At 45.7% G+C, this 27,261-nt stretch overlaps 1 protein-coding gene across 3 annotated transcripts in view; it reads right to left on the reverse strand.

The window, feature by feature from the left end:
- DOCK8 (dedicator of cytokinesis 8) overlaps positions 1-27,261 on the reverse strand; it is a 719,019-nt gene that overhangs the window by 28,818 nt on the left and 662,940 nt on the right. For all 3 annotated transcript variants that reach the window (XM_086961229.1, XM_086961230.1, XM_086961231.1), the window contains 4 exons: positions 21,273-21,407; positions 14,239-14,328; positions 12,811-13,047; positions 11,788-11,931 (listed from right to left, as the gene is read on the reverse strand). In XM_086961229.1, the coding sequence (XP_086817355.1) occupies positions 11,788-11,931; positions 12,811-13,047; positions 14,239-14,328; positions 21,273-21,407 (606 nt within the window). The remainder of the gene's footprint in view (positions 1-11,787; positions 11,932-12,810; positions 13,048-14,238; positions 14,329-21,272; positions 21,408-27,261) is intronic.

The following is a 27,261-nucleotide window of genomic DNA, read 5'->3' on the forward strand; positions in this document are numbered from 1 at the left end:
TAACCCAGTAGAAGACTTAGAAAAGGGGTGCTTTAGAAATCCATAGAATTGAGCAGAGATGTCAACTTACCTTCATGCTAGTGTGTGATCTTGGGTCATTCACACACCCTTAACCTCACACGTGATCAGTGATTGCGATAGTCGTGCATGTGGTTTGGTATATCTTTCAGGCAAACTGTTTACGCCAGGAAGCTACAATATGCAAAATTCCCTCGAACAGCAGAAGCGGCATCAAAGGAAGTCCTTCGGGTCTGGGGTGTAACTGCGGGGCAGGGGATTAAGGGAGGGGTTTATACTTTTCCGGTCTCCCTCTCCACACGGGAGACCGGCAACGAACCACCAGCAGGCTTCCCCCGGGCAGGGGGAAGCGGAAATGGCCGCCTCGAGGCCCCGCCCACGTCGCACCACTGCGTGCCTGGCTTCCTGCGCTGAGGGCCGCCAATGGCAGCGCGGCCCTTGGCAGGGAGGCGGGCGCAGCTCCTCTTGCTCGATCTCCGGGCCAGCGGCGGTGAAATCAACACGGAGCAATGCCGGGTGGGCACCGGCCTCCAATAATTAAATAAAAACGGGGTGGCACCCGTAAATAAAAATATAACAAGCGGGAGGGGGCGGGAAAGGGGGAGGAGAGACGCTGACGACGGAAGGCGGGTGCCGGCAATGCCGGACCAGACACGGGGGCGTTCCCGGCGTCGCGTGACGTCGGCAAAAGCCAAAGAATCTCGGGAACGCCCCCGTGTCTGGTCCGGCATTGACGGACGCCTCTCTGTTCCAATGGCTAGCCTCCATTTATGGAGCTAGCCAATGAAGCAGAGAGGCGTGTTCAAGTCACCCATACTAGAAACTACAGATTTCGCTGGAGGAGGAGCCTAACGGCTCCGCCCCCCAGCGAAACCTAAAAAGGAATGGCTTTTACCCGCATTTGTTCCACAGGTCATTGTATGGGTTTTATTCTTATTGATCAGCAGTCTCCTGCTCCCAATAAGTTCGGTGAACTTGTCCATCAGACGCTGCAGACCAACAGGTGTCCGTGACAGGAGCACCGCGTCGTCTGCATACAGCAGAACTGGGACACTGTCCCCGGCAACCTGTGGAGCATCAGCCTTGACAGTATTCAGGGCGGCTTCAACCCCATTACCAAAAAGGGTAAACAACAGGGGCGCAAGGATGCACCCTTGCCTAATTCCCCGTTTCACATTAAAATTACTAGTGCACTCCCCACTAAAACCATACCGGACACATGTTTGTAACTTACTATATAGTCTGGCAAGGAAAAAAATAATTTCTTTAGGGGCACCCATATCTAGCAAAACTGACCACAGAAGTAAATGATTTACTAAATCAAAAGCACTGCTTAGGTCAGCAAAGCAACGATAAATATTACCGGGCTTAGCTCTAGTGTACTTGCCAATCAATAGTTCTAGATTCAGGCACTAATCTAGGGTCCCTCTTCCCTTCCTGAATCCATATTGGGAATTGGCAAGGATCCCGTTCTCATCCGCTCACTCTTCTAGTCTGGAAAGCAGTACTCTGCTCATGATTTTTACTGATGAATCGAGCAGGCTAATCGGCCAGTAGTTACAGGCTAGTGCTTTGTCCCCCTTTTTATAAATAGGGACAATAATGGAGTCACCCCAGGTTGGTGGAATCATGGTAGTTACCGCAGCATTGAGTGCAAAGGTAAGTATTGGTCCCCAAAGCTGTGGTTGAGCCCTGTATACATCTATCGGGACTCCATCTGGCCCCTGAGCCTTCCCCCCCTTACTAGTTTTAATACTAATCTCCACCTCCCCCAGGGAGATATCTAGAGGCACCACGGGCCATAGCATATGCTCATTGGACGTCAGAGTGTTATCTTGAAAGATCGCGGAGAAATGGTTCACCCAGTCACAAGATTTCGCCTTGGCACCTTACATTTTTTGTTTGCTTTCCCAAAGCAGGGGGGTTGGTGGGAGAAGTTACCCTATTGCCCCTGTAACAATAGGGTTTCACAAAATACTCTCCACCTTCTGCTTTTTTGCACTCTGTATAAAGTGCCAAGATACACTTCCCTTAAACCATTATTAGAATCTTTTGAAACGCGTTATTATAAAGAAGCGTATGATCACTTGTTATCCTTGTCAACTGCACGTATTTGTAATGCCGTTTTAAACTTTATTAGATCAGCTTTGGTAATTAGAAATAGATATTGATGGAATTTGTTTTTTAAAAAAAAATAATTATGTAAACATGTATTGTGATTTTATGGTTGATTAATTCTAATGTCTTTTTAAAATTGTCTATGTATACTTTTATGGTTTCTACATGAAATCGAAATAAAGTTTTTGAACTGAAACTGGTTCACCCAGTCCTCACTGCCCACATTAGAGGAAAGATGGGGGATTTTGTCGTCTTGTAGGAAAGGGGAGTTAACAGTGGACCAAAACAGGCGACTATCGGCAGTTTCTGCTGCCTGGCTAAGGTGATCCCAGGCTTCCTGCCGTAACTCCTTCTTTCTTTTGGATAGCGCCTTTTTATAATCAATTCTCAGAAGTCTGACTCTATCCTTATCCCTAGGGGTGTGGGCTAGAGCATGTTTAAGTTGCGAGAGAAGGGATGTACAGGCATGGTCAAACCATCCAATCCCTTTCCCTCCTCTACCCGATTTATTCCCCGTGAAGATGTCGTTAATGACATTATTAATGTTAAGAAAATGGGTCATAACATGAACAGACGGGCAGCCTGGAGACAAAATAATGTCAATGTCCGTCAGGCATTTATTTATGATTATGGGTTCCACTGTAGCTGAGTTTTCCCCTTTCTATCTCAGCCTAGTCCCGTTGGTCCTATGTGGCTCTATATTGGCCAGCACTCTAGTGGGCAGTTCAGTTCTACACTTCCACGTAGTAATATGCATGGTAACACAATTGTGGTCACTCAAAGAGAATGTATCCCTTACTTTAATTAAGCAGTGAGGTACCAAACTAGATGAAACCATGATGTGGTCGATAGTGGAGCCCAAATTCCGTCCAGTAAAGGTAGGGATGGAACACTCACTACCCTCCTGTACAGTACTCAATAGCTCTAGATCATACGAAGCCATGACGCTATTGATTGACTCTCCGTAGGCATTATGAGGGAAATGCGACATACTCTCCCCGCTATTAGTTAGGGTCCCACAAACCCTGGAAGAGGATAAACTGCAAACTGTTAAATTAAAATCCCCCAGCCAAATGTAAGTAAAAGTGCATTTTGCTTCGCTTACCAGCTTCATGAGGGCACAGGATAACTCATCTATCACTTTGTGCCGGGAATGATTAAAAATATTGTTGTAAAAATTTATTAAAAGCACATCAGTGCCATCCAGTATACGTACCCAAAGAATTTGTGAGTGTGGTTCAACTAACAAATGTTTAACGATAGTCAACTTTAAGTCTACTGAAATAAGAAAAAGTAGTCCTCCCTTTGCCCTGCCATGCCTAGTTTCAGAGGCTTCTAGGCTATAGCATGTATACCCTTCAAGGCTAGGTTTGTCAACACACCACGTCTCTTGTAAGAATAAGATGTCATAAGACCTAACAATGCCCTCCCACTCCATTTTATGTACTTTAGATGCCCATCCGGCAATATTCCAGCTGGCAATAGAAATCCCCAAAGTATGATGATTGTTAGCAATACCATGGACATTGTTAGTACTATTACCCCTGACACTTCGGTCAGCCACAGGCCCATCTATATGCCTACCTGCAACATTCACTGGTTCTTCAACAATCTCATTCACACAGTGAACTGCAGTCCCGCTACTCAAGTTACCCATGGTGGCAGTAGATGGGCTCTTAATAGCCACTCTCTCCTCACTTTGATTATTTGATTTGGTGCTCAAGGTAACGTCCCTCCAGGTCCCAGAACCCATCTGATGTCAATCGTTCTGGTCCAAGAAACTCAGGGACTGGTACCTGTTCTGGACCGGGACTTGGTAAACCATCCCATGGATAGGTGGGAAAACACTATCCCCGTTGGGTACGAAATTAGGGGTAGGTGGGGAAAAACTATCACTGTTAGACCTGGCACCTTGGCGTGAGTCTCCCTTCCACTTTTTGCTGATGTGCCTCCGATGTTTTGCTGGTTTTCCGATACTCAGGGCACTGCGCCACGGCTGATCCGTGCCGCAGTGCAAGTGCTCCCTACTGTAAATTGTACATGCGATTGGTATCCATGATTGGTTCTTTGGATTTACTGTTAGTCCCTAGTAAAGTGCACGAGAGAGTGCCGGGGCTTGTAGATGCCAATACTGCTGGTGGGCCTGCAGCACTGGTTGCGCCACCCACCGAAGCAGCCGTAAAGATGTGTCTGGGAACTGCGACCGCAGAACCCGCGTGCGGTCTCATACTGTCACGCTAGCTGGGCAAGTGTCCCCACTTGCCAGCACCGACCCTTCCCTTGACTACATATTAGTCACCCCTATGGTAGGCCTGCGGGCAGGGTGCGTTGTAGGTGTAAGGTAGGACAAGCCCTGATGTGCGTGGCATGTCCTAGTAGTGACTTACAACCAAGACCGTATTTCACTATTGAAGGCTACCTGCTCCATTAGGCCAGACTGAGCTGCGAGGGTTATTACACCCTATAATCCCCGCAGACTCAAGGAGCATGGTAGCGAGTCATGTTTAGTATGCCTGAACTCAGGATGATAAAATATTTCTTGTAGTCAAGTTTATTTTAGTATCCTGGGTTTGCAAATGCTACTTTTAGAAAGTTAGCATTTGCTTGCTTAACCATTTCAGCCCGCCTCTGCTGGTATGTGTATCTGACTGTCTGGGATGTGTGAGTGACAGGGCTGGAGGGATGACAGGTGGTGAATGCGCAGATTACACCTTAGTGGGAGGTAGGAGTGCCTCTTGACTCGAACTGTAGCTGTGCTCGACCACCACAATGCTGGCTCCACCCTCCTGGGGAGCGGCGGATGACTCTGCCGACGCCTGGCCCAGGAAGGGCGAAGCCCCCATCAACAAGGTACTCTGGCCACCCCTGTCCGGACAATGCTGGCTCCACCTCCTGTGGGGCGTCTGATGCGCCTGCCCCTCACACTGAAAGCAGAAGCCGGAGTACACCCACCGGGGTACTCAAAGACTGAGAGTGGCTATGCAAAGGCCCCCCTGGCCTGCGAGAACAAAAGAATTGGCCTATAAAAGAAGGAGCCCTGCTCCTTGAAAATTAGATCCGGTTTGGGCCACAGAAGGACTCTGCCCTACGAGAAGGACCGTGAGAGACAAGGAAGGGTGCTGACTCTTGCCTGTGTCTGGTGCCTTGCTGCTGAAGGAGAGGAAGAAGAAAAGACTACGAGAAGACTTTTGCTTTACTTTGTGCCAAACTCTGCAAAGAGATCTCCAAGGGCTTGCAACTGAACTTGCCCCCTGACCAGCGTCCCAGGACCAGTGGACGCTACCCCCTTGGAAGAAAGCGACTGCGGGTGCTGACCATCGCCGCAGCACCGACGGAGGAATCTCCTCCAAGGCAACGACATCCACCTGACCACCGTGACCGGGGCCCAAAGCAACAGCGGAAGCAAAGTAAGGACCAGCCGCCACTGGCCCGAACACCGTGACCGCAACTGCACCGGGAGCCCGAGAGCAAAGCGAAGGAGGACCCGTCCGGTCCGAGCTCTCGAGGTGACTGCATAACGAGCAGCCACTCACCTGCAAAGACGGACAGTTGCCCTGTGAGAATCCGCAAGGTCGGTAGCCTGCCCGACAGCCCAGCTGTGAGCCCACAGCTGCACCGGCACTTGGCTGGGTACGTCCTGCACTTGGGGACCGTTCTGCCACTTGCCACCGCCGCACAGCCGCCGCCTCCAGGGTCGGAGCGGACGACGAGGAGAGGACCCTGCCGCCACAGAACACCGCTGCCCTGGATGACCAGTGACCTGCTCGGCTGAAGAGCCGCAACGATCAGCGACCCCGGGAAGGCAACGCGACGTGGGACAGATCCCCTGGAAGCCGCCGGCTCCACAAGAACTTTGGTTAACACCGGCCTACGGGCCTCAAGAGAACTGCATAAGAACTGTGGTAACCTGAACTGAGTAAACTTGCAACCGTTATCATAAAGTACGTTGACTGTATTCCCAAGCCTGCTTAAAATCTATATAAAGATATATATTTTTACAGAATACAGTCTGGTCTCGTTGTGTGGTGGGTTGGTTGTAAAGGTGTATTATTGCAAGTGTTTAACCCTATGTGCCCCAAAGATTAGCCTACGACTGCTTAAGCCACACTACCTAGAGGGTAAGCAGAGGTTGTCTGGAAGGTAACCCTCAGCCCTGACGAGGAAGAGAGAGTCCCTGTTTGTCGCTAGTGTTGCACTGCGCCAACTAGAGCCTCCCCCTTCCTACAATCACCATTAGGGACAGGGTTCAATATGGGCATGGGCAGGATAGATCTGCCACCATTGAATACATGGTTAGGGGTAGGTAGAAAAAATCTATCACCATTGGGCACAAAGTTAGGGGTGAAGACCCTATCTCTGCAATTGGCGGGAGGTAACTTATTAAGGTGATTATAAAAGTAGCCCAAAGGACGTGCGGTTACATCAGTCTCAAGCTGTGTTAAAGCAGCAGCTCTAAGTAAGACCGTCGCAACATGTTGGGGTGTTTGAAGTTGACGATCACACAGTCACCCCCGCAGGTCTTCCTAGTGTTGCCGATCCAGTTGACCCTTCTGGTAGATAAAATTTGATCTGAATAGTTAACTGGATATCCACAGTGTCGATTTAGCCATGAAACTGTTTTGTTTTTCAAGGAGTCCCGCGACTCTTGAAGAGGTATAGCCTGGCTAAAAGAGTGAACATTAGTTAGAACCACAACATATGGTACGCACTCCGGGGGAAGGTCTACTGAGCGATTATTTATGCTAGCAGAAACCACTGCAGACCCAGCGACAGCTGCTGGCACGCCTGGTGTCTGCGCTGCCCTAACTCTATTAGAAGTTGGTAATGTGCTTTTACCAACAGTTGTCCCTGAAAACCCTGCAGCTGCAACCGGAACTGCTGGAACCTGCACTGGCCGACCCTTATTGCAAGCTGGTAATGAATTTGGACTGGTCAGTACAGATGGTGCCTGCAGGGTTTGTCTTCCCACTTCGGAGCCGGTGGTAACAGTGTTCGTGTGGCAGGACCTCCCCTTAGCTGGCTTAGGAGCAGATTGATTACATGTGGCAACTCTATTGGGTAGTTCAGGATTAACTATCTTGGCTACATGCTGATCTAACAGGGACCCCAATTTCAATACTTCTGCAGATAGTGCATCAATCTTAACAAGTAATGGCTCCACAACCGACTTCAGTTTACCATCAATACAACCCACTAATACATCGAATTGGTCAATATTAATAGTAACACAGTTGTCCTTAGTAAGAGTCCCTTTGTTACAAACATTATCTTTGGGGATAGAGTCCTTTTTCTTCCTGGTCGAGTGACTTCCCCGCTTAATAATAGGTTTCCTACATGCTCTCATGGATCGTGTAGCCCTTGTGCATTGTTGCGGAGTACCATCTGGGATTTCAAGTTGGTCTTCCACTGCGGTAGAATCATCTAAAACCTCTAGGGCAATAGTTCCAACATTACCGCTGGTGTCATTGGTCTCAACTGTCGCATTAGTGACAGTGTTGCCCTCAATGGCAGGGTCCGATGATAGATCAAGGGGAAAATAAGGTAAATTGCCTTGTCCTATGGATTTTCTTCTATCGCTGTTAATTCTACTGACGACTTTAAGCAGGTAGTTATCCGTTAAGGTAGTTTGAATAGACATAGTTAGTAGCAGGTTGGTAGTGCAGGCGGTGTACAAAGGGTCAGGAAAGCACAACCTCACAACCCCCGCTGGCTACTTGGTAACCAAAGTCAATCCTGTGATGTGAATTTACATATACTCACAGTTGCAGTCAAGGGGGATGGCCCGTCCCGTCCTCCGTCGTCCCCGGACGGCCACAGACGGCCCCGACCTAGACCCGGGCTTCACCCGGGCGCTCCCGCGCGCGACTCGCGGGGCGAGAGGGCACAGTCTGCTTGTAGCGCCTCCGGGCGCTCTGAACACGCGTCACGGGCGCGCCGCCCCGAGGCTGCTGGGGCTGGTAGTTGTGAGGGAGTCTCACGGCGCTCCCTCTCTGCCCGACTTCACTGCCGTTCCCCTCACGGCTGATAACAGGTGTGTTGCTGGTCCCCCTGGGCTCACGGGCACAGTCTGCTTTGTAGCGCCTCCGGGCGCTCTCAACACGCATCATGGGCGCGCCGCCCCGAGGCTGCTGGGGCTGGTAGTTGTGAGGGAGTCTACGGCGCTCCCTCTCTGCCCGACTTCACTGCCGTTCCCCTCACGGCTGGTAACAGGTGGGTTGCTGGTCCCCCTGGGCTCACGGGCACAGTCTGCTTTGTAGCGCCTCTGGGCGCTCTCAACACACGTCACGGGCGCGCAGCCCCGAGGCTGCTGGGGCTGGTAGTTGTGAGGGAGTCTCACGGCGCTCCCTCTCTGCCCGACTTCACTGCCGTTCCCCTCACGGCTGGTAACAGGTGTGTTGCTGGTCCCTAGTCACTCTGCACTCCCTAGCACTCCCTAGTCACTCTGCACTCCCTAGTCACTCTGCACTCCCTAGCACTCCCTAGTCACTCTGCACTCCCTAGCACTCCCTAGTCACTCTGCACTTCCTAGCACTCACTAGTCACTCTGCACTCACCACTCTGCACTCACCACTCTGCACTCACTAGTCACTCTGCACTCCCTAATCACTCTGCACTCCCTAGTCACTCTGCACTCCCTAGTCACTCTGCACTCCCTAGTCACTCTGCACACCCTAGCACTCCCTTGCACTCCCTTGCACTCCCTTGCACTCTGCACTCCCTAGTCACTCTGCACTCTCACGGCGCTCCCTCTCTGCCCGACTTCACTGCCATTCCCCTCACGGCTGGAAACAGGTGTGTCCCTGGTCCCTAGTCACTCTGCACTCCCTAGCACTCCCTAGTCACTCTACACTCCCTAGCACTCCCTAGTCCCTCTGCACTCCCTAGCACTCCCTAGTCACTCTGCACTCCCTAGCACTCCCTAGTCACTCTGCACTCCCTAGTCACTCTGCACTCTGCACTCACCACTCACCACTCTGCACTCACCACTCTGTGCTCCCTAGTCACTCTGCACTCCCTAGTCACTCTGCACTCCCTAGCACTCCCTTGCACTCCCTTGCACTCCCTTGCACTCTGCACTCCCTAGTCACTCTGCACTCCCTAGTCACTCTGCACTCCCTAGCCCTCCCTAGTCACTCTGCACTCCCTAATCACTCTGCACTCCCTAGTCACTCTGCACCCCCTAGCACTTTGCAGTCACTCTGCACTCCCTAGCACTCTGCAGTCACTCTGCACTCCCTAGAATTCTCTGCAGTCACTCTGCACTCCCTAGAATTCTCTGCAGTCACTCCTCACTCCCTAGCACACCCTAGTACTCTGCAGTCACTCTGCAGTCCCTAATCACTCTGCAGTCACTCTGCCCTCCCTAGCACTCCCTAGTCACTCTTCACTCCCTAGCACTCCCTAGTCACACTGCAAAGTAAGCTTTAAATCACTTACACATACAATGCACCAACAAAAAAAACAGGCTTTGAAGCACACCTACAAGCATTCGGCAACTAGGCTGGTGAGTGAGGGTTTAATAATAATTAACCCCTCCCCCCACCTGGTCTTGAGCTAGAGACCTTTAATGATCCTTGGTGAGGTAGGTAGCGAACTCTTTCTTTTGTGTTTTATTGAATTAATTCTGACGTTTCTCTCTCTCATGTTTATTATGGAGATAAATGAGTCCACAGTCCCATTATGATGACGCATACTAAAGGTATTCAACAATCCCGAGGTTTTCTGCTCTGCCATCACGGATGATCTACCTCTCCTCGCCACATCCGTGATGATTCGTAGCACATAAGTCTTACCACACATGGTATTGATGGTAATTTATTAGAATACACATCAGTATTGTAATTAAGCAGCAAATAAAACACATGGACTAACGGTCTACAAGTAACACAAATAGAGTGCGAATACATCCAATCCGGAGCAATCTCAGATTTTCACCAGCGTCTAGAAGGAGCCTGTTGTCGGTTAGGCGCTTTTATCCAAGAAAGATAAAATAATGAAACAGAAAATAAATACTTGCAAATTCAGGGACAGCTACCGAGTCTTCGCTCTACTGCCAACAAACAGCAAGTAGTGCCTGGCTTTTAACAAGAGAACAGGAAAATGAAACCATAAGGCGATGGGGGCAGTAGTAAAGAATACATACCAGCCTTGAAAAGGTATGTGCACTCCTGACGACCACCTGGCATGCCACAGAGGCAACGGTGAATCAGTGACCCACCTATTCTGCCAAAGTAACATTGCTGCATACGAACAGCCTACAATTGATTCGCAGGCCACTGTTCCCTAAGGCGTCGGTACAGCCTCCCTGCGACACAGGTCTACACGACAACACCTGATATTTAAACCTTCATTCGCACCCTTGAAGCCTGCCTCTCACCAATCAAGTCTTTGTGCACTCAACAACACTCTATGTTGTAATCAGTGCACACCCTAATGCCAAATTAAAAGTGAATGCTGGTTATCCCCGATTATTCTTCACCAAGGATGTATTACCACCCGGAAGAAGTATTGACAAATCCCGGAACCATCCTCTTCGAGCAAGCAGCCTATGCTCGCCAACTCGGACCAGCAACCACTCGCCCAGCAATCAGGCATCAGCGTGACCAAACCAAGACCCCGACGCAATCTCTCCATCTCCCTGCCTTATCACCACAAAGGCGGGTGGGGGGAGCTTACCCATGCCCAATGCAATGCAGTCCCCCCACGCCTAATAAGCTAACCCTGACCCATGCTACAGAACTCTGCCAACGGCTGCAACCATCACACTCACCGATAAACTTTGGCAAACTGGGCCAACCCGCCCCCACATGGAGCCACCGCCGGGCACTTCACTCATGCTGGGCAAGTAACACTCAAGCCCATGCGGCCGGCCCATGGTCATCGGGTGGGGCGGCGCCTCCCCCCCAACGGATTCCCACAGCGGTGCGTCCGGATGTTAAATGCCCTGTAAGGTGATAATAACAAGAAACAAGCAGCTGCAACTTTTCAGCCACCACCGGAACCCCGGTGACCAGCGGGTTCAGCGGACCTGCTACGGCATGCAAGGTGGCGGCCAGATAGGGCAACAAGCACCTACGAGCACACGGACAGCGGAGGGGGGTGGGAAAGGAACGGACAGCGGGAGGGGGGCGGGAAAGGAACGGACAGCGGGAGGGGGGGCGGGAAAGGAACGGACAGCGGGAGGGGTGAGGAAACGGCAAGGAATTCACTCACCTGGACTTCCTCCGGCGGCAGCCGGCCTCAGAATGGCCAAACCAAACCGACAAAAAAAATAAACCCCGCCCACCACCGCATGACGTTGCGGAGGGAAGAAATCGCGGGAACGCCCCAGAATCTGGTCCGGCCTTGACGGACAGATCCGGCTTCCAATGGCTAGCCTCCATTTATGGAGCTAGCCAATGGGAGCCGGGGGCGGGTCATCGTTCCCACATTATACTCATAAGGTTTTTTTGCGCATGCGCACTACGTGCGCACTTGCAGGCAAAACCTAAAAATGGATGAGGACAAATGAGAGACAATAGACAGTAGGACCCTTACAAGCACAGGACACTGGAGAATCCTGGGCATGAATACCACGCTCAAATTCAGTGCGGCACACAACTTACTATGATTCTATACCAAGGCCTAACAAGTTCACACTGAAATGCATACCTGATTGACTGTCGCTCCGACAGACCCTTGCAGAACCATCTGCAGCATCTTGGCATCTGGAGGCTCCTGGTGTGTGGCAATTGCCAGCTCCAGTGTTTTCTTCTGCATGTCTTCGATGGCAACTTCAATTGGGGTTAAGATGAACTAACAAAACAAAATGAAAGGGAAGTTAAAATGTTTATTTGTAACTGGTGATGATCACTGCATAGACTTCAATTCTTCGGGTCATTATTGGCTTGTGATTCAGAGAACCAGTACCAGGATGTGCTTGAAATATCATGAATATGAGCATTTTTGCTGCAATCCCGAAGGGGTTATTCAGTGAAGAGAAGAAAACAGAGCCAGATGTACAACAAGTATTAACCAATAAAGATTTTTAAGAACCGTTCCCTGTCTGCTCTTCAACAAACCTTTCTGTTAATTTACAAAAGAAAAGGGGTCCCCAAGGCGCTTCTTCCCCTTTGTTAATGGGTTACGATCTCCTCTGGGGCCTCAGTAACTTTTCAATATTTTGCGGTCGGATTTCCGTTGCAAAACATTGGCACATAGCATATCGATTTGGTATTTGTAAATAAGGCCTACAACATGCCCGTTCCAAATATCAAATCGGTATACATTCGCAATTCCATTTTAGATATCAGAAAAAAGTTTCCAGCTGCTAAATTGGGGATTACTAGGTTTGAAAAGCATTTTGACTGTCGCAAATGCCAAATCGGAGCATTTTCGACCATAACAATTCATAGTACATCTAGCCCACGGTTTTTCTACCCAGTCCTGCCTCTCTAACAATCACCAACAACAGGCATTTGAGAATGGTCCTTTGCTTGATATCTGCTTGGCTTTTGAGACATATTGTAACAACATTCAAAAAATGCCCCTTTAATTGTCTCAGTTGTATCATTTTGGGGTTCTTCCTGATCTACAGATCCCCACTGTCATTGAAAGATCTTCTTGCTGGGTAATTATAGTAGAATTCCTTGCTTCCCATCACAATGAATTTGTATTTTGGACACATCACTGTACCTCTTCCTTCTGAATGACGTTGATTCTGGTTTTGATGTAGGGAAATGCATGCATTGTGGTAAGGATGGTTTTCCGCTTGTACTGTTCACAGAGGCCGCCTCTTGGTCGTCCGTCCAGAGTAAATGGAGTGGTGTACATGAACCGCCTCAGATTGAAATTCTTTTCGAAGTATGTCACCCTGTCTTTCATTTCGTACTCATCAAAATAAGGCTCAACAAATGTAATTTGTATGTAGGCCTAGAAGAAAAAAACAAAAGAAAAGGACCCCTCGCAAATAAATAACATTTCACATCCCACAGAATGCATAAAAAAGGCTGTCAAATCAATAAATCTCATTTATAAACGGTCTTGATATTGAATATGTTATACGAAACATGTAGATGTACATTACTAAAGGTTTCCTAACCTGGTTCAGAAAGGTCCAAATCAATGACACATTTAGATTTATGCACTGACTATGTACATTTGTTCCATTTTGGTAAATTAAGTACCCTGGGTATATATTCTGAAAATCTATAATTTATCTAGCGATCCTTGACCTATGTTGGACACCCCTTTCATTACTCAGTTGGCACATCACCTCTGCTCTCTGAAATCATCACTCTCTGGCAATTAGGTCCGAGGACCAGCTCAACCAAGCTACAGGGGTATCTGCAGCCCTTCATTATTTTTGCTTTGGGAACTTCAGGAAATGGCCTTCCCAGTACTGCAGTCAATAAGGAGCACCAAAATTATTTCAACAACATTTCTTTCAAAAAATGATTGCTCTGTGGTAGTTCTACTCCACTCCACCACGCCACTTTATGCCACTCCACTCTGACATTCTATGCCACTTCACTCTGCGACACTCTACTCCACTCTACAACACTCCACTCTACAACACCTATGCCACTCCACTCTACGACAGTCTACTCCACTCTGTGCCACTCTAACCTACAATATTCTAATCCACTATATGCAACACCCTTTACGCTACTCCACTGTGCTCTATGCTACTCCACGACACTCTATGCAACTCCAATCTACACCACTCAACTCCACTCTTACACTCTACTCCACTCTACACCACTCACCTCTATGCCACTCTACTCCTCTCTATGCCCTTCCACTCTACAACACTCTACTCCCTCCACAACACTCCACTCCACTCTACCTCACCCAATGGCACTCCACTCCATGCCACTCAACTCTACTCTAGACCACTCTACATCACTCCACACCTCTTCATGCCACTCGTGTTCAACACACCAATCCCCTTTACCCTTCTAACTTTTAACCATGCTGGATAGCAACCATGGTGTTGTACAACTTAGATAAAACATATTGGCAAAGCCAATACCTCTTGCATAAGTGAGACCTATTGGCTTTGCCATTGCTTGTTTCTTACACTTGCCATACTACATTGGACTTATTTAATATGGCTCATACCTTGTTTGGATCAAGCTTTGCTTTGTTCACTGGAGCAGAATCCTTTATCACTTCTACAGCTTCCACACCAAAACACTGACTATAAAAGCCCTGAAGAGAAAAAAAAACATAACGTAGTTTTTTTGTATCAGTATATTTTTAAAGCTATTTTAAGCACCTTTTATTGGTTTCATTATATATCAACACATACATCACAAATTGTCATGTTTCATTTTTATATTTAACTTGTATCCAGCATTTATGCATGACACAGCAATTGTTTGGGTCTTAGAATGGTTATTAACAAGATTTCAGGCAATCCCTAGGTTTGTTTTATAATCTCATTGTGGTACTGGTATCACTTTACTTATTTTTACTATGCCGTATGAACCTTTGAATCAAAACTATAACAATATAATAATATAATCCCAACTAATCCTCAATCCCACTCAGATAAACGTATGCCCGTTGATTTCTCCACATTATGGTCCTAGTTGCCCTCTTCCCGGAGATCAACGTCTATAATTACGCCTGTGTTTCAGGGATGTCTTTTGTGCACATCTAGCAGTTACCACTAGTCTGTGTGGATTAGCTCTAGTGCAGCTAAATACATTTATTTTTTAAGTAAGGGAGAAACAGCAATCCATTGGTTATACATATCTATGCATAGTGAGTCAATCAAATCAATCGATAATAAGCTTTATTCGGATGTATCAAACAGCCATAAAAGCACAATATACATTCATATTACATATAAATACAATTTAAAAGATTGACAATCATAATAAAAATATAATTTGGATTGAAACATCACAGGGTTCGTCAGTTCGCCTAACAGCAGTAATAGAATCATGGCAGTGATTTTTTGTGACAGAACTCCAGGGCACAAGGCTTCAGCAAAACATAAAGTGCAAGGTGCATAATTAAAAAGGGGCACTCCAGCCATAGGGCAGGTGATTTGTTACATTGAAAAATCACTCTCTTCCTGGAGCTAATTGAATTCAAATTAAATCAGATACAAATTTGGCAGTTGAGCAAGACAATGTCGAAACGAGAATCCCGATTTAGTCTAGGTTTCGCCTATGCCTAATAACAAAACTCAAAAATGTTGCTATGGGTTTAGCAAAACACTCTACGTCCAGAAGTTGTAGAGTGAGGAAAGCGGAGCGACACCTTCGAAAACCCATAATTTTTCAAATCGGCATAAGCCAGCGTCTCCTAGGTTCGCGGTAAAACGTCCAAAATAGGATTGTTTGGATTGTGGATTGGATGGAGATGTCATCACAAGGACATGGTTGTAAGTACTTCGCCCAATCGTTAATTGTTCGGAAGGTGACCAGACGGTGTAAAATATCCAAGCTAAACCTAGTTAGTAAAAATCTTTCACGAATTGAAAAATTAAAAGTTAGGTAAGGCGGGATAGTCAAAGTTGTTTGGGTTAATAACGAGTGTTGGACTGTAGTTTTGCTGACCTCATTTGCCATCCGCAGTGATTCTAAATGCGCCAAGCAAAGTTTTTTCTACATTTTTCTTGGGAGTTCAGCGATTAGGATGGGAGAATGATAATATTGTGCCATGCCCAAGTCATTAAGAATTTTTCTAATATAGGCTATCCATCCAATCTTGTGGGCATTCTCTAAGGAAATACAGTCCTGTATAAACCTTTGACAGAAAATAGGTTCACTAGAGGACCAAATAGGGTGCCATAGGAGAAGAGGCTGGATTTTGACTAAGTCTGTCAAATAGGGCAGGCCCAGTTCCAAATGGCATACGTAGGTCGCTGTGCACCGTAGGACAGCAAGAAGAAATCTTAAGAAACTATTTTCCACCATTTGTAGGGCTTCAACCTTCCCATATCCCCACACTCCAGCCCCGTATATAGCAGTGGTTAAACATTTAGCCTTATATATCTCTATGAGTTCAACAGTAGGCCTTCTACCAAGTTTACTTGTGAAATTAATCAAGGCAACTGTTGCCCTCATGAAGAACAATTTCCTCGACTCAATGGCATGCTTCCAGGAACATTTGTGATCAATAACAATTCCCAAATACGGATATGTGGTTGTGCTCTCAAGTTTTTGTTTGTCTAAAAAAATGGCCTTCATTTTCTTAATCCTGGGGCCTGCAGACATGACAAAAGTTTTTTTAATGTTAATTTTCAGGTCCAGGTTGGCCATGAAAGTGCTGTATCTCACAAGAGCACGTTGTAATTCCAAGGTGGTACGGGCTAGAATCAGAGCGTCGTCGGCGTAGAGTAACGCCGGTATTGGGCGGTTGTTAATGGTGGGGAGGTCCTGGCACCCTGTTACCATGGCATATTCCAAGCCATTGGTATAAAGGTTGAATAAAAACGGGGCCAGGACACAGACCTGCCTAACTCCTCTCTCTACCCTGAACTACTTTGTTAATTCACCCCCCACGCCATACCTCACTCTAGCTGTGGCGTCGGAGTATAATTTGTGCAAAAAGTTTACGAATTACTCCTCTACCCCCATGTCCAATAGAATGGACCATAGTTTGGCATGGCTGACACAGTCGAAAGCTAATGACAAATCAACATTCGCAATGTACAGAGCCCCCCCTTTCGCATTTACATATTTACCTATTAGGAGAGACAAATTAAGGGCTTGCTCTGTGGTGCCCAGTCCCTCACGGAACCCAAATTGTAAGTCTGATAAAACTTCGTTGTCATCCGCCCACTGCTGGAGACGCTCTAAAATAGCTCTCCCAGCCACTTTCCCCAGAGAGTCAAGCAAAGAAATAGGACGGTAACAAGAGGGCAATTGGCGGTCCCCTTTTTAAAAGATAGGAACGAGGATGGATTGTGACCACGAGTCCACGAGCCCCAAGGCACATGTTGCTCGCAGGACCCTGGTTAAGATTGGGGTCCACAGGTCCATATTAAACTTAAAAAGATCAATTGGGACCCCATCAGGGCCTGGAGCCTTTCCATTCCTGCTAGCCAACAATGCAAATTCAACCTCTTCATACGATATATTGATGGCTAACGGAAATGGATTTGTCTTGGGGCCAGAACTGGACGAGACTTGTGGGTTTTGCGTATCTTGCCCGTTGCAGGGAATGCCGAATTTCCGCTCAAAATATTCGACCCATGATTGTTTGTTTATTGCTACATCGATGTTAGGGTTGTCCCTGGATTCTGATAGAAAGGGCGAATTAATGACTTTCCAAAAAGAAGCACTGTCTCTCAGGGTACATGATTTGTGCAGTTGGTCCAAGAGATCTCTTTCAGTTTTTCCTTCCTGTTTTTTAAGACCCAATTATAATCCTTCCTAAGGGTAGCAATTTCCTTTTGGTCTCTTTCCTTTTCATGTAAGGCTACTTTCAGTTTCGGATAAGCATTTGTACAATTACTATCGAACCATCCTTTAGTTCTGAACTTACTGGTTTTCAGGTTGACAAAAAGGGCTTCTTTTATTGATTTTGTCACAATTGCAAAGTTAGTCATAACTCCCTCAATGGTAGTGGCTGGATCGAGACATTTTTCGATCTCTACTCCAGAGTTTCTAATCACCTTTATAGTAATTTCCAACGGGTTCACTTTCTCCCACTTAAGTGAATACCCGTTTAATCTGTCTAGCGTCAAGGTGTTTTGCCCAAGAGTCCTCAAAATATCATGATTCCTGTAGGAATTTTAAAATGATACTATTTGGGTAGTGGTCACTGATAATAATGTCATGGGTTTTTAAAGTTTAGGACTTGAGATCCGGCTTTAGAAGAGATGAAGATAAAATCTATTATGCTTGACCTTCCTCTGCCATTAAAAGTGGGAATAAGAGGTATGGAAGGATTCACCATATCGTTTGTGAGACCCAGGTCTAAACCGCAAAAGGTTTCATTCAAACAATCCCCAATTAAGGTATGGGGGAAATGGGTTATCGGATTTTCGTTTTCATTCATAATGCCACACACCATGTTATCACTATTCTTACACAGGGTTTGGTTAAAGTCCCCTCCCCAGATTATTGCCACTTCTTTGGTGGCCTTATTAATTAAATCCTGAAGGAAGAAGGATATTTCTTTTATCACTTTTATTAGGTCACCTGCAGGGAGATTATTATAAAAATTCACCATTAAAAGGGCATTGTTTTTACTCAAGTGCAGATTAATTATTTGGAAATTTGATTCCAATTTAATTGGGACGATCTTCGTAATCTGCAAAACATTGGAGACAAAAATGGTCAAACCACCATTTGCTCTGCCCGAAGGTGATGGTAGCACTGAGGAAAAGTAAGTTTTATAACCCTCTAAGTGTATCTCTGATGTAGCCCACGTTTCTTGGATACAAAGAATGCTAAACTTATGAGCGAAATTAAGCCAGATGTCATTCACCACCTTGGTGCGCAGGCCGGCGATATTCCAATATAATATGCTCAGGGTCGAATTTACCTGATTAGAAACAGTCGCAGGACTTAAGCCACTAGTTTCCTCATGGGGACTGTACTGGGTCGTAATGGCCATAGCTTCTTCGTTGATTCCAATTGCTTGGCCCAAGTTAACTGTTAGATCTGGTAAGTGTTCAAAGCAAGTGAGTGTTTCAGTGGTGTTGATGGTGACAGGGGAATCATGCCCTCAGTACCAAGTCAATCCACCCCTTCTAGTTCAGAGAGCGTATCGAAATGGTTAAAGGTCGGGATACGGTATCTGGTTCTATGCCCCTCCATCATATCTATGTTCGGGACTCCCCATTGATGTGTATTTATTGGTGCAGAGGGGAATTGAGGATAAAAGAAACTTAGGTCACTGGTCTGTATACCACTGTCTCCAAGCTGATGGGACCAATTGCATATGTGATGATGATACAATCCCCCCGCAAATCTTTTTTTCTATGGCCCACCCAGCTTAGTCTTCTTACAAATACAATTTCTCCGAACATATTTTGCGAAGTGGTCTATTCTTATTTAACCAGTGGGCTACTTTGTTTCTTAATTCAGAGTAAGATTCTGTTTTTTCTTGGTCTAGTTCCGGGACACCAAACAACACTGCTGTATATGGAGATGATTGTGGCGGTAAGTCGATATGTGGGAATATTCTCTTTGGTTTTAAAACTGTAGGTAATTCCTTAGCTACACAAATAGTTTTATTCGCCTGTCCTACAGGTTCCATAGCCTTAACCAGCCCACCCTCTCCTGCTCGCAAGCCCTCGTCCTCGACCACCGCAGTCACCCTCCCAGAGAGTCTACCAAGCTCCTCAATATTATTAGATGGTTGAGCAGCTGGAATCCTTGAGGTTGAGGGTGTAGGGATTATGTTGTTAGGGACTCTAGTTGGATCTCTGGAATGTGTCTGACTTTCCGCATTCTTGCTATGTACACTATCTACAAATTGCCTTAGAGTATTAGAACTAGATGTTGTTACTTGTTCTAATACCTCAAGTTTTGTGCAAATCCGTTTAACCCTTTCCAGAAGTGGGGCCATAAGGGATTTCATAAGATGTTCAACCTTTTCCATAAGCCCCTCATTTTATTGGGGTAACGAGAGGGGGGAAACTGCTTTTTCTGCCGCTATTCCATTTAGTGAGGGGGTGTTAGTCAATATAAGTCCTGAGGTTAATACATCTTGCGTCTCTTTGGCTGCGTTTTTGGTCGTTTCCGGTGTTTTTGCTATTTTCGCGGTCTTTGGGCATCTTCCCTTCTGTCTGTTTCCACCGCGTTTCCATTTAGTAGAGGGGCCTGACCCTAGGGCTTTTTCCAACAAGTTGGCTTTTACTATGGGTTTTGTTGGAAGATGCATTAAAGAGTCGTTAGATGTAACATCTAGAACTGATTCGAGGCTTGAGTAGGTGTTGCTGGCCTCCCTAGTTATGTTTAAATTAGGCGACACCTCCAGTGATCGATCGTTTCTGTTACCCACATTAGTGCAGACATGAGGTGTTTCCTTTCTTTGGTTTTCTGGAGTAGTAGCTGTTGCTATGGGGCTCAAGGAGGAGCATTTGTTATAGAGAGGTTCCAGTGACAAGCGACGCTCAGTGATGGCAATTTCGTGTTCAAAAAACTGATCTGGCTCTTGTTATAAACTGGTCCAAGGTACCAGTAACACTCCCCCCTGTTGTTAGTTTCCTCCCTTTCCGTGACATTTGACTACCCTGTCTACTGGTGCTTGTGATGTTATGCTATGTTTAATGCAAACCTGGGACAATAACAGTTGTAGGCTTTTGTGATGAGTGGAACAAAATTATGAATATAGTCTTACGTGAGAGTCCAGAGCACAGATACACAAGGGGTGGCCCAGCCCAGCCTACTTCGGGCTATGACGGGCACGGACGGGCCTGCACTTGGCCTGGGCTTCGCCCGCGCGCGTCCCGCGCTCCGGGAGGGCCGCAATGTTCTTAAGCGCCTCCCGGCGCTTCTGGCGCGATCAACAGGCGCCCCAGGGACTCTGGGAATTGTAGTCCCGGAGCTTTCAGCGTAGCAATCAACGCATCAGTCCCCCCGACTGTTTGGCGGCAAGTGGCAGCAAGAACAAAGTGGCTCAGAGCAAGGAGCGGGCCAAAGGTATGTACGTGGCCCCAACTCCGAGAATCGCATAGTGAGTCAAGCAAAAACTCTATCTAAAGTTTATGTTATTCACTTGTTAACTTATTGTAACATTTCTGGTGAAAATAATTTCTCAGATTTCAGACCCTCGACGTCCATAGCTGCTCTACAGTAACTACCTGCGCAACCCGCTCCACCCTTCAACTGTATCCGTGCGTTAAAGGTTGTTTATTATTATTATGTCTCACTCCCATCCTATTTTCATGAAAGTCTACAATCACACATCTCTCTAAAAAGAAATCGTGATGAACCACATGCAAAATTTGCTGGTATGAGCTGATGTCTACAAAACAATTGACACAACTTACTGTGAACCAAATGCCTCTATGGGAAGAAAGCAAGCGCTCCATTCAACAAGAATGATTGATCACTTTCACACCTTTGTGTTAAAAACATTCTGTTAAATAGGGCTCTCCATCAGAATACGTGTTTAAAATGGCATGATTTATATCTCTCACTTTACAATATAGTACATGTTAGGAAAGCATTGTGGTTTACCTCAAGCCGATGGGAAATCTCCGGCAATTTAGTAATTGCAGGCTCTTTGTAAATATATTCTTGCTCATCCAAATCACCAAATTTGGCTCCATAGAACCCTACACGAAAGTAGGTCCCAAACATTCTTTTGTGACCCTGAGGAATAAGATTGCAGGAGTTAGAAAGAGTTAGTCACCTATTGATATTATCATTCGCTGTCTATTACAACACTAGAACAAAACACTTAAAAATATGACTCCACTAAACAAATTGCTCTAGCACTTAGAGTAAACAGTACTTTACATTCGCGGACGTATGCATACATTATATAAATATTTGCAACAGAACACTGTGAATTTTAACTTTTGGGTTATCAATGCTTTATAGAGGACCAACCAACCTTATTGATGTTCCTTGGAGATAAAATAATCTTGAGAGCACACAGAGCGATACATCACACTCCAGCATGAAGTAAACAAATACCCTGGTAGCACCACTACCACAGCCATTCATGCAACTTACTAACGTACCAGCATCCACTAAAAGGTATGCTGGTATTTAGTGGATAACAGGAGTGTAAAGGAGAATTTACATTTCAATCTGATCAATTCTCCTATTCGCAAGCACTACTCCTTCATCCATTCCCAGTGTTTGGCAGCTGTTAGCAAAGCCATAGTAGCTATTCAGGGTGTGTCTGAGGTCCAATGAAGATTGATCACTTGGGCTTCAGTCGGTTCTGCACCTTTTGTTCAGTCAGGGAGTGATACACTGTATGCATTGAGCCCAAACTTCCACAGCAAAACCCAGTTTCAAATTGCGTCTGAAAATGAATTCCTTGAGACATTTCCTCTTCTAAATGTGTGAGAATATCTGCATACGGCTAACAAAGAAAGGATTTCAGCCAGATTCTTCAACATCTTGGAAAGGGAGCCTGCAATGCAAAGCATCACCATGCATAGTAAAGGGTTCAATGAGAATGATAGGAGTGTCCCATTTGCTTGGTGCTCAAAGCAGGAAATGTATCTAATAAGTTGAGATACTCTTTACTTTTGTACGTTGTCAGCAGACAGCGTTTAATTCTGTAATTATAAAAAGGAAAAGTAATAGTTGTGATAAAGTACGTATGTCAGTCAGAGATAGTTGCGTTTTGTAGTGTATTGATAGACTAGCACACAAATCATGCTTGGTCAACATACCATACAAACAAAATACATTACCTCCCCATCTCTTTCATTGTCCTACTCTTTCACTAATTAGGGGGCTCTGCCCTCATCAAATTGAAATCATAATGTATCTTGATAAATAAGTTCCCAGATTAATAACTTTTACTTATATCAAGCCCAACCTTCCCGTGCCGTAGAGAGTAACGGGCAGCCAGCATTTCCTGACTATACCTACAATGAGGACCACGATTGCAGAGGAAGCTTCTAGATAGGGGAAAGGGACCTGGAAAAGATGGAAGTACTGAGGCAAGGAATGATCCGTCACTGCCAAGTCAGCTCTGAGCTATTTTAGGATTGGGATCAAAGAAGAAGTTTAAATACAAAGACAAAATTACATGCTTGCATAGAATCAGGTGTGTCTGTGCCTATTTTGAAAGCAACCATTTTGGTACGCTGAGATGTCATGAAGTCTTACAGGTGGGGGTAAAGGTCACTGAACATCATTGGAAGCTTTCTGGGTAATAGGAACTGAGGGGCATATTAGCAAGAACCTCGTTAAAATTATCACTGTTTTAGCGGCAGGAAACTGCTGCTAAAACGGCGATAATGGGTTTGCTAATATGCGTTATAGAATTCCAATAGAAGCCAGGTTAAATGTGCAGGACATCTAACCTGGGCTTCTATTGGAAATCTATAACGCATATAGGCTAGCCCATTATCGCCGTTTTAGCTGCAGTTTCCTGCCGCTAAAACTGCAATAATTTTAGCGAGGTTCTTGCTAATATGCCCCCTAGATCTTTCTTAGGCATCTGGAAAACAAGAAATTATGCCAACAGGAATGGACGGCAAATAGGGCCACCCTATCCTACCAAAAGCCTGCTTTATATTAATAATTTGGTACCATGTGACCATATAATTGGGCATAGGATTGTTATAGGGAAAAATCTGATGTGGATATATAATTTATGTAATAGATGTCTTCAAAAGTAACATCCCTTTCATGAGTACAAATTAATAAAAGTAACGCTAGATTATGTGATTGAAAAAAGTGTTGTTACATTCTTGAGGCCCTAAAGTCACAAGGGGCTCTTCTTTAGCAAAGAGCTACAGCATTCCCTTGAACATTTCTTTTTTTTTCAAGTCAAAAAGGTCTTTATTTCGATATATATCATAAAAGACAATATACAACAAGCATAAAATACTTTTCATAAAAAGGTTAAGAGAATAAATACAATACACGTTAAAACCTGGGTAAAACAGCATTAAATTGGACAGAAAAAAGCCATGACTACGACATACGACAATACACAATTACAAAACAGATGACGTAAAAGCTATAACTCAGTGACTAAGGTTACGGGAACGTATAGACCAGGCCCAACTAATGAACTTTGCCACACCGATGACAATAAAGGCAGTAGTGTCAGTTTTCGAAATCTCACTGGCACCAATAGCAGATCTAGTGCCCAACGAACAACATACGGGTCTTAACCAGACTCTTCTGGGTAGTGAATACTTTGGACAGCAGAATAGTAGATGTTCAATATTTTCTACTTCCGTTACACACAAAGGACATTAGTCACTATTTTCTGGGTTCCAAGAATGTGTTAGCCCACGCACAGGTAGCGAGCCCACTCTCAGTTGATGATACAGTTTCCGGTCGTTTGACTTGGTTATTATGTCCCAGTAATCTTCATATCTCTGGACATCCTTAATAACTAGAAAAACCAAAGTCATCGTAGAACCCCCCCCCCTAAAGATGGTCCCTTCTCCATGATTCTGCACCAGTACATTTCTTTAAAAATAATTTTGGATGGGAAGGTGGCACTAGCTGGGTCTACCCACAGGCCCTCCAATCCCAGATCCTTCAGTAGCGCTCTAAGAAATGAGAACCATGGAACCCTATAGGCCCCCTCTATGCCCCTTACCTCAAGAATAGCCTCGGCATACATGGATAGTTCAGGTGTAGTCCACAGGCGCCGCCAAAACGCCCGTGGTCTATACCGAACTACATCCTCTATAGGATTAATTCCCAGGTCATACTGTAGGGGCAGGCAAGGCGTGAATTGAGGGAGGCCAGTGACCATTCTGAGAAACTTGTTCTGAGCTACCTTCAATCTTTATAGATCACTGTAACCCCACAGTTCTGCACCATATAGAATAGAAGGAATTATTTTTGAACCATAGATTTTGGCCAAGGGTGCCAGGGGTTTAGTTAGAGAATTGGAGTGCTCCTTCAATATAGCAACCCCAAGCTGGGCGTTTTTAAGGGACAAGAGGTCCAACTGAGGCTTCCAACTTAGGTTCTCACTCAACGTAACACCCAAGTTTGTAAAGACCTCTGTTTGGTCCAAAATAACCCCACTCATTGTTACCTTTGCCATAACATCTCTAGAGCCCCGTAGAACCATAAATTTCGTCTTTCCAACATTCACCTCCAACTCGTGCTCGCTGCAGAAAAGCTCAAAACGAGACAGTGCTGACTGTAAGCCCTGCCTCGTTTTGGAAATAATGAGCGTATCGTCAGCGAACATGAGGAGGGGAATTTTCCTCCCAGCAAGAGAGGGCGCGTCCATCGGAAAGTTAGAGAAATAATTGGTCACCCCATTAATAAACAATGAAAACTGGGTGGGAGTCAAGACGCACCCCTGTCTAACCCCCTTGGAGACCTGAAATCTATCAGTAACCTCGCCTGTCTTACCCCATCTGACTTTAGCATATGTATTCACGTGCATGTTAATAAGTAAAGTCACCTGCTCTTTTGGCATACCTAGCCCCAATAGAACTTCCCACAGCTTGGTCCTCGGCACTAAATCAAAAGCGGACCTAAGATCAACAAAGGCCGCAAACAAGAGACCCCCCCCCCTAAAAGTACCACCTTCCAATATAATAACATACATCTAAATACCTGTTCTAGGGTCCCCATGTGTGGACGAAAACCTGCCTGTAAGGGCGTTAAAATATCATAGTCTGATATCCAGCACTGGATTCTACCTAGAAGAAGATGAGCCACAATCTTTTGAACCGCATCGATAAGACTGATGGGTCGATAATTAGCTGGAACAGAGCGACCGCCCGTCTTATAGATAGGAAGGATCTCTGCCCCCAACTACGATTCCGGTACACTTGCTCCTTTCGCCAAAGCGTTGGCTAACAAAGTAATGTAGGGGACCCAGAGGTCTTGATCCTGTTTGAACATGTCTGCCGGAATGCTATCGGGACCCGGTGCCTTGCCACCCATGATAGCCTGTAAGACAGTCCTTACTTCTGTTGGGGTAAAAACAAGGGCATCCTCACAGATAATAGGTGGCACAGTGACAGTGATGTTACAGTTCACTTTAAATTGATTGCCATAATACATGGCCCATTCCTTTGGCTCCACAAAATTAGAGGGGACAACATCTTGAGGGCGATTGCCCCATTTAAGATGGTGCCAGAATTTGATCATGTTATTGCCCTGACATGCCTCCAGCAGTTCCCTCCAACATGCCTCATCCCAATTCCTCTTAGCCGAGATCTGGGTAGCTTTATATGTGGCCCTACAGCTACGTATTGTTTCCTGCACTCTGGATTTTATGGCTGTATGCAACGCTTTTTGGGCCTGTCTACATGCACTGTCAAACCAAGAGTGGGTTCTCAGCTTTTTACTTCTAGTACTAGGTGTAATACTCTTAACAAATATTGATTTGAGATTTGTGAAGAGGTCACTATGTAGGGTAGGGATATTAGCTATAAGCTCTGACTGTTGCCCAAAACCATGGATTTTGGCCAGTGTGGCCATAAGCATGTTCTTAATTCGAAACATAGCCTCCTCATTTAAAACTATTTTAGGCCAACTAACCCTTCTTTCGTTATTGGCTAGGATAACCTGTGGCAGGGGGGTTTCAACCATAATAGACTCAACAAAACTAGTGTCTTTAATAGATAGGACTAAATGGTTGTGATCACTTTCTACTCTACTTACGACCACCATGTCTATCAAGCCAGACAACATTTCTAAGTTTACAAGAATATAGTCAATGCGAGAACCAGACCTACCATTGTCATAAGTTGCTGCCCCTAGCCTATCAGACTTCAGTCTTCCGTTAACTGCTCGCATTCCTGATCCAGTGAAAGACCCTTCATGAACAGGGCTGCTTGGGTCCATTTCTTAATCTGCTGGATTTCCAGCCCCGGAATACCCCACAATGAATCCTCTACCTCTGAAAGCCTGCCATCATCCAAACCCAGAGGCTCAAAACAGGTATTAAAATCCCCCATCACCACCCTGTTAATACTCCTAGGTAGGGAGCTCAAGAAGGCCTCCAGTACATCTGCAACCGGCGAACATTTACCCCCTTGGATACCCCTCATATAAATGTTCCATATCCAGACCCTTTGTAGAGCTTACCCGGATAGCCATCATGTCTAGACTATCCTTGAACATTTCAGTTTTAACATCCAAGAATGTTTCTTGTGCGTCGATGGCAGGGGTGTTATTAAATCACACCCAATAAACGTCTGTGTTTTTCAGGGAGAGGGATTCACACGTTCAGAGGAAATTCTTCCTCAAAACCTGACATAAACCATGTATTAAAATGTATCTGAGGCAAGTATAGAAACTTCGAATAATTGTAAATTATCCACTCGTTTGCAAATAACTGTAAAACTGTGCAGTTCGTCATGGTTATGACATAGAATTGATTATTTCACCACATTTACTCATTACTTATATGTCACAATTTATCATCACATTCTATGAGATTAGAAATTTAAAGTATGGTAGCTCTCATGCATGGGAGTTCAGCAGCGAATATTCCTTGTGAAAAGCCATGTTTCACTTGTTTGCACGCATCTTGGTCCGACAT

The sequence above is a fragment of the Lissotriton vulgaris genome, chromosome 3_1 (assembly GCF_964263255.1).
Source record: "Lissotriton vulgaris chromosome 3_1, aLisVul1.2, whole genome shotgun sequence".
NCBI classification, from domain to species: domain Eukaryota; kingdom Metazoa; phylum Chordata; class Amphibia; order Caudata; family Salamandridae; genus Lissotriton; species Lissotriton vulgaris.